This window comes from Python bivittatus, unplaced genomic scaffold (genome assembly GCF_059951505.1).
Source record: "Python bivittatus isolate LINGU-HERP-01145 unplaced genomic scaffold, Pbiv_v1 ctg000370_np1212, whole genome shotgun sequence".
NCBI classification, from domain to species: domain Eukaryota; kingdom Metazoa; phylum Chordata; class Lepidosauria; order Squamata; family Pythonidae; genus Python; species Python bivittatus.
Window position 1 is genome coordinate 3,697,519 of NW_028277062.1, and position 11,250 is coordinate 3,708,768.

The 11,250-nt window shown below is 62.9% G+C and overlaps 2 protein-coding genes across 2 annotated transcripts; both read left to right on the forward strand.

Moving 5' to 3' along the window:
• The first annotated feature begins 324 nt into the window (after positions 1 to 324).
• PCOLCE (procollagen C-endopeptidase enhancer) lies at positions 325 to 5,547 on the forward strand. The gene is made up of 9 exons (XM_088142097.1): positions 325 to 504; positions 785 to 893; positions 1,001 to 1,262; positions 3,070 to 3,194; positions 3,340 to 3,476; positions 3,846 to 4,147; positions 4,412 to 4,483; positions 4,695 to 4,865; positions 5,170 to 5,547. Exons 1-9 carry the CDS (start codon positions 413 to 415, stop codon positions 5,319 to 5,321), a joined length of 1,422 nt encoding a protein of 473 aa, XP_087998223.1. The 5' UTR covers positions 325 to 412; the 3' UTR covers positions 5,322 to 5,547.
• Positions 5,548 to 7,576: 2,029 nt separating this feature from the next.
• Positions 7,577 to 11,006, forward strand: LOC103049283 (membrane progestin receptor epsilon-like). The gene has a single exon (XM_088142128.1). It carries the CDS (start codon positions 9,408 to 9,410, stop codon positions 10,497 to 10,499), a length of 1,092 nt encoding a protein of 363 aa, XP_087998254.1. The 5' UTR covers positions 7,577 to 9,407; the 3' UTR covers positions 10,500 to 11,006.
• The last annotated feature ends 244 nt before the right edge of the window (positions 11,007 to 11,250 follow it).

Genomic DNA, 11,250 nt, shown 5'->3' on the forward strand with positions numbered 1-11,250 from the left:
TCACATTCCGCAGGCGGGGGTCCCCCCTCGGCGCAGTGCCAGGCGTGGAGGGGCGGGCGGGATTTCCGCAGGACTCGTGTTAGCTGTGGGAAGCGGGAGCCCCGAGCACGGAGGGCCGGCAGCCCCGCGGCCCCTTGGGGCGGGCGGGCGGGCGGGCTGCCTGCGAGACAGCCTCGGAACGCCAGCCGGGCCGGTGGCCAAGGGCACTCTGCACATGCTCGGCGGCCCCCGCCAGCCCTGCCCTCCTCCGCCTCCAGGGGCCTTTCGGGATCGGGGCTGCTGCGCCGCCCGCCCGCCCGCCCCTGCCCGGCCCCTTGCAGCCACGTCCCCCAGTCCCTCCCCTCAGCCTGCCATTAGCGGCTCCCGCACCAGCCCGTCCAGCGGCTCCTCGAAGCGCCCGAACGCTCCCGCGATGCCGCTCGCTGTCCCGGCGCTGCTGCTCTCCCTCCTGCAGCTGGCCCGCGCCCAGAGCCCCTCGCCCGCGCCGACCACCAACCAGACCAGGTAGACCCGCGCGCGCGCAGCCCTGGCGGAGCCCCGTCCCGCCAGCCCGCCCGCCCGTCCCTGGCCTCGGCTCGAAGGGATCGGGATCGGGATCGGGGCGGCCGCCGGGGCCCCTCCGGAAGGCGGCGGGCGGGCGGGCGAGCCGAGCGGTCCCCGGCTTTCCTGAGCGGGCGGCAGGAGCTGCGGGGAAGGGGCTGCCGCTTCAGGGCCGAGCCAAGAGCGGGAGGCGAGCTGGGCTGCGCCGCCGGTCGCTCCCCTCACCGCCGCCCTCTCGCGACAGGCCCGTCTTCCTCTGCGGTGGCGATTACAGCGCCGGCAGCGGCTACCTGGCCAGCGAGCGCTTCCCGGACCACTACCCGCCCAGCAAGACCTGCACCTGGACCATCACGGTGAGGCCGCCCCACCCGCCCCGCCCCGCCCCGCCCCCGCGGACGGAAGGGCTGAGCCAGGCTGACCTTCTCTGCTTTGCCCTGCCCTGCCCTGCCCTGCCCCACAGGTGCCGGAGGGGCAGGTGGTGATGCTCTCCTTCCGCGTCTTCGACCTGGAGCCCGACCCGATCTGCCGCTATGACTACCTGGAGGTCTTCAACGGGCACGCACCCATCGAATCCCAGCGCCTGGGCCGCTTCTGTGGCACCTTCCGCCCGGGTGCCATCCTGGCCACCAGCAACCGGATGCTGCTGCAGATGGTGTCCGACGAGGGCAGCGGCGGCAGGGGCTTCCTCGTCTGGTTCAGTGGTGGCCTCCCCCATGTCGATGGTAAGAACCTCTCCTCCCCCCACCCCCCAGTGGCCGGGCCTGCCAGGACCACCCCCTTCCGGGGCCCCACCAGAGCTGTGCTGGGATGGTGCACCCCCACCAGACAGGGCCCAGGAAGCCAAAGGAAGCTGGGGGCGCCCGGTGGAGGGGGAAGGGGAGGGGCAGAGCAAGGGGGCAGCAGGCCTGGTTCTCTTGCAACTGGCAGGCCAAGGGCTGGGAACAGGATGCAGCCAGCCGCAGGAATGAATCGCGGCTGACGCAGGGGAGGCCGGCTGGCTCCCCAGATGTTTCTCATACAGGCTGGGAAGGGGGATGGGGAAGGACAGCTGTGTTCAGCCAGAGGTGGAGGGAGGGGACATGGAGCCAGACTTTGCGCCCAGGTGGGGGACGCCTCTCTGTGAACGTGGCCCCGATGCCAGGGGTGTCTCTGAGCAAGGATGCTCCCTGCCTTCTTGTCCTGCCCCACCGCCGCTGCCAGTCCCAACGTCCAGGACCTTTTTCTAGGGCGCCCAAAGGCACGGCGGAAATGGGCCCCCAACCACATAGGCTCCTGGGCTTTCTGGGAGCCGTGGGACTATTGGGATGGTGAGTACGGGAATCCACTCTGCGCTTCCTCCCAGCTGCGCCTGGCAGCCTCCCGAAGCCTCTGAAGAGAGACCGGCACTTGGCTTGGCTTTGGCGGGGGGCGGGGGGTACTGAATGCTGCTGCTCTGCGGCCACAAGTGACCATCAGGGATGGGACGTCAGGCTGGGCTGCCAGGAAGAATAATAAAGCAGCTAATCAGGAACTTGGCAGAGAACCGCCCCCCCATCCCTCCCCCCCCAAGCATTCTTTGCCTCCTGTGTCTAGCTGGACAAGGCTAACAGCTTCCCCACTTCCACTTCCGCTGTAACTGGTCATTAGCAAGGATTTTTCGGTCTCCAAAATGAGTGTTTTGCTCTTCTACTCCCCTCGCGGGCCTCTCTCAGCAGCACAGCTGCCCCCGCCCCCCCGCTCTCCACGGAGGCCACCCTCATGACTTCAGGCAGGGTTCTTGCCTGCCCTCCCCTCTGGCTTTGTGATCCATCAGTCTGGAACCCCCTCCAAAAAGAACAGTCTGCCCCTGAGGGTGAGGGTGGGAGCTGAGCGTCCAGATCATTCCTTCTGATGCAGGTTGGCCCGCATGCAAGAATGCACGCAAAGTCAGGTTGCAGAGTAGAATGACACCCCTGGCACGGGCCGTGGAGAGATTTTTCACGGTTTGCATGTGGGCATGTGTCCGCAAGAATGCCTGGTTGTTTCTGACTGTATGAGCCCTGGATCCATGCACCCTGGCATGCGTATTTGTGCTGAGCATCTGCCTGTGGCTATGCACGTCCCTGGGACAGGTTTGCAGGAGGTGAGTATGTCTGCCCTGAGTTGGGTCATGCACACGAGCCGCTTGGCTTCCCTACGCTTCTTCAGGGAAGCCTTCTGGGACACCCCACTCACACGCACGCCCATCACTCTGCCTGGCCATGGGCACTCACCTAATGGTGCAACATCTCTGGGTGCTTCGTTCCATCCAATATATTCAGTTTAGGTGCCACCCGACTCCAGAACAACTCTGGGCAGTTTGAGCCCAAAGGGACTTGTGCCCCCCTTTCCAAGCCTCTGCAAAGCCAGGCTGGCCAGCAAGAGAAGTCAAGGTTCTGCTCCTGCCAGCTATGTTCTGCATGGGAAAGGATACGCACCAGCCGCTGGCTCAGAGCAATGCTGGCTGGAGGAAACAGCTGTCTTGTGCCTGGGGGTTCCTTCTTCTCACTAGGCTCCTTCTTTATTTTGCAGAGCACCAGTTCTGCGGGGGGAAGCTTGAAAAAGCCCAAGGCTCTCTCAAGACCCCCAACTGGCCTGAAAGCGACTACCCGCCTGGCATCAGTTGCTCCTGGCACATCATTGCTCCACAGGACAAGGTATTGTTGCTGGAGGCAGAAATAGCTCTCAAGCCTCCCCTCTTTGCTGTGAGGGCAGAACTGCAAGCCACCCATTGCCACCCCAAACGTTGGTGGCTAAAACGGAGGAGCGGGAGCATGACCCCTCAGTTCCCCTCTGGTCTAGGTGATCGTGCTCACTTTTGGGAAGTTTGACGTGGAGTTTGACACATACTGCCGGTACGACTATGTTGCCGTGTTCAACGGTGGGGAGCAAGATGACTCACGCCGCATTGGCAAATTCTGTGGAGACAGCTCGCCCAGGTAGGTTTGCCCTTCTCATGCTGGGAAATCCCCCTTGGGTGGGTTAAAAGCGAAGCCTCTGGCCCAGGACGATTCCTGGCTTGGTCTCTCTGGAATCCGAGGCAGCAAATTCAGCGCCAGGTCCGCACTGGGGTCAGCAAAACCTCAAACTAGCGCCTCGGTTTGCCCTGCTCTTTCACCCGTGGAGCTGCAGATCCTCCTTTGCCACCAGTTTAAGGGGCCCTCTCATAAACAGCTCCTTCTCGGCACCCAGGGTTGCCATCACCAAAAAGGCACCCACCGAGCCCAGCTCAGGTTGGCAGTGCAGTTGGGTGCTTCTGGACTGCCCAGAGAGAACTTCCCCACCTTCCTCTCGCCCCCTCCCCGCAGCCCAGTCCTCTCAGACAGCAACGAGCTCCTGGTCCAGTTTGTCTCGGACCTCAGCGTCACGGCCGACGGGTTCTCCGCCTCGTACGTGATGAAGAATCGCGATGAGCCGGTGGACACCACGTGGACCCAGCCCACGGGCCCTGTCTTCCCAGGCTCCAAGCCCACTCAGACGGACAGGAAGCCTATCCCAGCTAAGCCCAAACCTGCAAGCAAACCTGGAGGCCCAGCCAAGCCATCACCACCCCCCAAGCCAACGCCCAAAGCCCTTCCTGATGCTGTGGGCCCCACAACTCCTGCTGCAGGTGAGGGCACTGAGGGAGGCAGGTGGTTTGTTTTGGGCCCAGCCTGGCCTGTGTTCTGAGCACAGGAGGGGCCAGTGTGAGCTGCTGGTGCTGAAGCAGGCCTGCACCCAGGGAACTCAGGGAATATGCCAGAACGTGGGCAGAGTGCACTGGCACTGGGCCCACCCTTCTTATCAGTGAAGCCATGGAGGGCAGAAGGGGTTCCTGGCCTTTTGTGTCTGCTCTGGGATCAGTCCTAGCTGTTCCTCTCGTGTCTCCATCCAGGTCAGGTCACGTGCCCAGAACGCTGCAAGCGCGCAGGGAACCTGCAGAGCAATTTTTGTGCCAGTGACTTCGGTAAGCTCCATAGGGGCCATCCTCCCAGCGTGGGATGCCCACATGCCTTCCACCTACCAACCTTGCCAGCCCCAGGAACCATCGCTGAGCAACCCCCAGTGATGGGAGCAAAGTCGTCACAGAATTGGGAGGGGCCCCAAAGTACACAAAGTCTGCCTAGTGCCTCCCTCGCCGCCAGCTTCTCACCCTCTCCCCAATATCCCATTTGCAGTGATCACAGGCACCGTGAAAAATGTTATGCGAAGAACAGGCACCGGGGTCATTGCTGCCGTGACGCTCATCCAGGCTTACAAGACGGGAGCCTTGAACCTCCCTCCAGAAGGAAATGAAGCCACCCTCCGCCTGGATGTGCCCTGCAGACAGTGCCCCATTCTCAAGAAAGGTGAGAGGGCGGGCAGTCCGTTGCTTGAGAGCGTTCTCTTCACAGGCGGCTCCTTCACTCAGATTCCCCAAATGCCCTCATCAGCGCAGCATCCCCCTGCCCAGGGGTGGGGCAAGACCGTGGGGGAGGGCGCGGTCTGGCCAGTGGCGGAAGTGGCCACAATTGCTGAAAGGCCGGGACACGATGCCAGGCTGCTTTCCCCTACTCTGTCAAGATCAGGAGGACCGTTCGGATGCAGCTTTTGGTGGGGGAAGAGGGCTCGGGACCCTCTCCTGCCCCTGGCTCAGTGCTCTCTCCTCGGCAGGGGCCAGCTACGTCTTCATGGGCAGGGTGGAGGCCGATGGAACTGGGCAGCTGCCTCCCACCAGTTTCGTGGTCCCCTTCCGCCAGCAGCAGCATCCGATCCTCACAAACTTCAGCAAGCGTCCATGCGCTGGTCCAGCCACCAGGAACTAGACCTGAGCGCCAGGAGGAACGAGGCGGCAGCAGCCTTGGCCGAGCTGCTCTGCTTCTCGGTCGTGGACAGGCTTCGGAGAAGCCGCACGAGCGGCACCGTATAATCAATAATTTTGCGGGTGGGGGGAGAGGGAAGCAGTTCATGGACTCCCTGGGTGAAGAATTGCACAAATCGTTCCACGTTGTTCACACCCATGCCACTGTCTTAAAGGTATTTTTACACACATGTGCTAGCCTCTGTTGCTTGGCAACGTTGCGGGGCTCCCTCGCACCCCCTCCTGCTGCCCGACGCAGCAGATGCAGCACCCCCCAGGTGGATGCCCTTGATTGCTTAGGCATAGGGGCTGGGGGGCTGCTGGCTTCTGCAACTGAGAAGGGCCAGGCAGGAAGAAGGCCGGTTCCGGCTGCCAGGCCAGGCCATCCCCGCCCCCTTCCCTCCCTCCTGCCCACCCAGCCCCCAAATCTACTTCCGAGCTCTAGGAGCACAGTGCAGGGACGGCCATTTGCCCGCCAAACTCGGCTGGCCTGCGATCAGGCCTGGCCAGTGGCCTTCTGGCAGGCTGTCTGGCTGCAGAGCCGCCACTACGGAAGTAGGACCAGCCCCCTTCGGCAAGCCTGCCCCGGCCACGTCAGCAGCGCGGCTCGGTTGCGTTTCTTCTTCCACGGCAGCCTGAACGGGAAGCTCAGCCTGGCCTTTCCCTGGCGCCAGGTCCTCCGGTCTGGGCCCTCGCCCACAGGGCTTTCGCTTTCTCTCTCTTCTTTTGGGAGGCAGCCTGCCTTCGGGGCAATTGCTCCCCCGGCCGCCGCCTCCTGACCCCCCAGAGCAGCTCCCCCGAGTGTTTTCTCTTTGTAACTGAGGCAGCCGCGGCCTGCAGTTGCCAGGATGGGGGGACCTCAGCTGGGCTGGGCTGTGGAGGGAGGGTGGGGAGGCTGCATGGAAGAACAGTGGAGCCAGCCGCATCTTCCTCTGGCCCCCGCCGGGTCACAAAGCTGGCTTGACCCACTGCTGCACTTTGACCTTCCCAGAACCCCCCGGCAGCCTCTTTCTGTCCTTCCTGCTGGGCTGGTGGCAAAATTGGGCAGACAAGCAATGGACATGTGTTGCTCCCCACAGAGGCCTGCTGAAAGGCAAGGCGTGCGGGCCTTCCTCCTCCTCCTCTTCCTCCTCCTCCTCCGTCTTTGTCCCAAGGCCTGGCTTTTTTTTGGCTTCCAAAGGAAGTTAGGAGTCTGCCTGCTTCCCACACCAGGGGCCCTTCCCTCACTTAATCAGGGCCAGAAGGCTTGGGCGGCAGGGCCTGAGCACCCCCTTGTGGTGCACGTGGGGCTGGCAGAAGCCCTGAGCGGAGCTCACTTTCCCTGCTGACCCGAAGTCACCCGGCCCAGGCCTCGAGCCAGGCGGAGCAGTGCTCCAGCTGTCCTTGTGGTGGTCATGGGGGGGGTTGGACTATTTCTGCTGCTCCAACATTTGGGGGGGGGCTTTCTACAAATAGAAGGTGGTGGAAGGTCCTGGCTACTCACCTTGAAAGGGGATGCGGTGGCGCGGCGGCTTAATGACGCTGAAAGTTGCCAGCCAGAAATGGTCGACGCTTCAGCAGTTCGAGTCCAGCCTTCGCGTTAGCAGGGTGAGCTCCTGTTTCCTCCCCAGTTCCTGTCAACCCAACAGTTCGAAAACTCACGTGAGTAGATAAATGGGGACTCTCACTCCGGTGGGAGGAAAAATGCTGGTGGCGCCTTGCAAAAAGGAGTCGGGAGCAGTTGCCGGTAAGCGCGAAAAACCGCGCGCGCCTGAAAAGGGTGCGAAGCAACGGAAACCCCACCTCCTGCGCTCGCCAGCTGGGCTCTGCCCTAGGAAGGAGGCTCTGGCAAACCACTTCTGAAACAATTGCCTTGAAAACTGCAAGGACTCGTCCAAGCAGTCACTGCAGAGTCGGTAACAACTGAGCGCAGATGAAAAAAAAAAAAAACTCACCTTAGGGTGGGGAGAACTCAGCTAGTCAGCAGCAGTATTTTATTTTAATTGAATATTCCAATTTCCAAGCTGCCGGACTCTGCAACAACTCTGGGCAGCTCACAATGAAATAAAGTTAAATATAACACATATCAAAGAAAAGAAGAGGTGGCTGATCAGAAGACCAACTCATAACAGGAAAAAAAATGCCTACAGCACAAAAACAAGGGAGCTCAACTGCCCATCCTGCCCCAGGCCTGGGAGAAAAGCAGGTTTTTGGCAATCTGCGGCATCAATGGGGGCGGGGGGGGGGGGGAGAGGCAGTACGGATTTCTGGGGGGACATCATGCTAGAGGGCAGGAGCCACCCTCAAGAAGGCACGCTTCCTGGGTCCCACAAGATGACCCAGCTTCGTTGGCAGGACCTGCAGCACGCCCATGCTAGCTGACCTCACCGGACAAGCCAAAGATATACAGTCCCTCAGGTAGCCGGGCACTAAGCCTTCTAGGGGGCAACCTTGAAGTGCCGTTGAAAGGCAACTGGTAACCAGGGTGCCTTGCAAAGCAGCAAAGACGGGTGCCTGTGTGCAGCAAAGGGGGCCTATCAGTCCTCCTCCGGGATCGTCCCCAGGCACTTTGATGGGATGACGGTCCTTAGGCACTTGGAGCAGCCCTGGGAAATCAGGCAGGGCAAAGGCCTCCCCCAAGGGGTGCTTGCTCCCCTCACCTGTTCTCCCAGAGAAGGGCCAAAAAGGTTCTTTGTCAGTTTGCCCAACCAGGCACCCTTCCAGGTGAATTGCAACTCCCCTCGTTGGAGACTCAGCTGCTGGGGGTGGCCTTTCTGGAGGAAAACCCCCTGCCTCTCAGCGTCCTCCACTTTGGGCACCTTCCAACCTTCCTTTCCTGCTCATCTGAAAGGCCCCAATTCCACTTTTCCTCCTGGGAAGGCTGCCGCCAACCCCTCCCCGGCTGGTATTCTCCTCTGACCCCCTTGGAGCCCCAGCTTGATCCCAGGGAAGTAGGAGTGGCCAGCTAGCTGGGCCTGGGGCTCCCCTGGCCGGGCAGTTGGCTTTGGGGCTGTTCTCTGCACTCCCTCTTTAAGCCCCCCCACATCCAAGCCCGTTAGAGCTGGGTGACCTCCGCCCTCGGAAGGTTGCTGGGCGGGTCACTCTGCGAGAGCTTGAGCGTCACCCGGAGCTGCCCGGGAGGCCCTTAGGCGGGAGGAAACCGTCCGGGAAGGAGGGGCCGCGCTTCTGCCCCCGGGTAGAGCTCAGGGGCTTCGGTCCGCTGCCTTGCTCCTGCTTGGCCCCCGGTCACGCCGCCTCCTCGCGGGACAGGCCGATGGTTGGCGCCCGCTCAGCGGCACGGCGGCGCTCCAAGGAACCCGTTTCCTGACCTGCGGCAGAAGCCGCTCATCCCCTTCGCCCGGGTAGACCCCCTTCCCTCTCCCAAGGCGCGGGGCACCTGACCGCGCGGCTGCCCAGTATCAATGCTCGCGCGCCTTCGGGAACGCGCCCCCCCCCCGGGATTATAGGCCGGTCGCCGCCGACGCTGCCCCTCCTGCAGAGCCCGGAAGGACGCCTACGCGCCCGGGACCCGCGAGACCGCAGCGCGGGGCTGGCAGGTGCGGGCGGAGCAGCCAAGGTAGCCTGCCCCGTCCAGGGGGAGCGGCACCTGCTCCGCCCCTCCCGGGAAGTCCCCCCTCACCTTCAGGCGCAGAGCTGAACCCCCCCCCCCCGCCACACACACACACGCGCCAGGGCGCTGCAGTGACGCTCGCCTTGCCCTGCCCTGCCCTGCCCTGCCCACGACCATCCCGGGGGCTCCCCAAGGCCTCCACGCGCTGTCCGATGCGCTCGGCGGAGCGCAGGCAGGCGGGCGCCGCACGGCAACCGGTAAAGCCCCCGCCGCCCCAGCCCCCTCCGCATCCCCTCCCTGGCACCGTTTCCAGCTTCGGCCCCCCGCCCCCCGCGCAAGAGAGCAAGCTCCGCCTTTGTAAGCTGCTTTTCTTGGTGCCGGCTCGGCTCCGCTCCGCTCCCTGCAGGCACCGGGGAGGCGGCGGCGGCGGCGGCGGCGCCCCAGCCGCGCTTCCCGTCAGCGAGGAGCAGGTGGCTTCTCCGCAGCGCTCCCGGGGCCGCGATGGGCGCGGGCGGGTGCCGGGGGCCCTTCGGCGCGGCTCGGCCGCTCCTGAGCTCCAGCGAGGTTCCGCCCAGCATAACGGAGAGCTTCATCCTGAGCGGCTACCGCTGCCCGGGCTACACCGCCGCCCAGTGCCTCCTCTCCGCCTTCCGGCCCACCAACGAAACCGGCAACTTCTGGACCCACTTCCTGGCCCTCTTTGTCTTCGCCTTTCGCTTCCTGGAGCAGTTCTGGGGCCTGGAAGGGCCCCTCCCTGGCGGGCTGCTGGATCCTTTCTATTACCCCCTCTGGAGCTACTTCCTGGGCGTCTGCAGCCTCCTGGTTGCCAGCAGCATGGCCCACCTCTTCAACTCCATGTCGCTGCTGGTCCGGGAGATCTGCTTCTACATCGACTACGGCACCATCAGCGCCTACACGGTGGGCTCCTCCTTGGCCTACTTCTATTACGTGCGTCCTCGAGCCTCGCCACCAGCACCAGGGTCCGCTCATCTCTCTTCCAGCCGTCGGGAGGGCGCCAGCTGGCTCGGTGCCGTGGCCGGCCATGCGGGCCCCTGGTTTGAAGCCCTGTATGTGCCCACAGCTTGCCTCATTGCCCTCTTCTGCACCCTGGCCTGCTGCAGCACCCGTCACCAGTGGCCCCGCTACCGGTACCTCATCCGCACGCTGGTCTTCCTGTTACCCTTCCTGGTGGTTTCCATCCCAGTTTTCCACAAGCTCTGGTGGGCGGGGGGCGGCGCACGGACTGGCCGCTTCTTCCTGCGCCACTGCTTCTGGCTGCTCGCCTCCGGGATCTTCAACATCAGCAAGATCCCTGAACGCTTCAGCCCCGGGAAGTTTGACATCTGGGGCCACAGCCACCAGTGGTTCCACTGCTGCACCTTTATGAGTATCTTGGATGAGCTCCAGATGATCCATGGGGAGATCGAGCAGCTGGGAGCAGGGCCCCCTCTCCCGCCCAGAGCTCCCACTTTCCTCTCCACCTTTGGAGTCATGCTGCTGCTGCTGGCACTGCTTGTGAGTATCGTTGGCTGGTTCGGGGCCCGCGCACACGCCAGCCACCAGGGCGAGACCCAGCCCAGGAAGGAGGACTGAGGTGGCACTCGCCTCTCTGGCTGCCATCTGGCACCCTGAGAACCTGCACTGAGAGGAGTCCTCCTGGGGGGGGGGAGCCAAGCCCGTGGAATAAAGAGGAGTGACTTGAACCCCAAACAATGCAGTTTTCGTAGACGGCCTGCCCCTCCCCTCCCCTGAGAGGGGGCCAGAATTAAGCAAACAGGACTGAAATGGGGCATGGAAATGGGAGGGGAATGTGCAGCTTGGAGCAGGAAGCCCTGGGAAGGAGCCCCGGAACAGAATGGCTCCGGCTGGGGGCCAAAGAGGGCTGGGCCCAACCGCTCAGCTTAGATCCCAGTGCCAACTCCTCTTGGGTACAGGTACCACAGCGAATGTGGTTATCTGCTCTGCCTCTGCCAGCCCCAGCCCCCTTGCTTTTAAAACAGCCACACTCATTCCTTGGAGCCCCTTCCCGGTTTCTCTCCCTCCAGCCCCGTTCCCAGCCTTGTGGTACATTCTGCCTAAATATACAGATGTAAACCAAGTTGCTTTGTTTAATGCACAAAAATAGGGGTGTTTCGCTGAGTATTTTTGGTGGGGAGGGGGAGTAAAAATAGCTTTTCAGTGGAAAGTTTGGCTGCTGCGTGCCGCCAGGCTTGTCCCGCTCTCTTTCCAAAGCGAGGGCTTTCTGTGATGGCCAATGGAGGGGCCGCCTTTCCCCTCCTTCAGCCTCCAAGTGGCGCTGCCACTGAGGTCACCAGAGGGCTGCACAACAGCTGCTGGGAGCGGG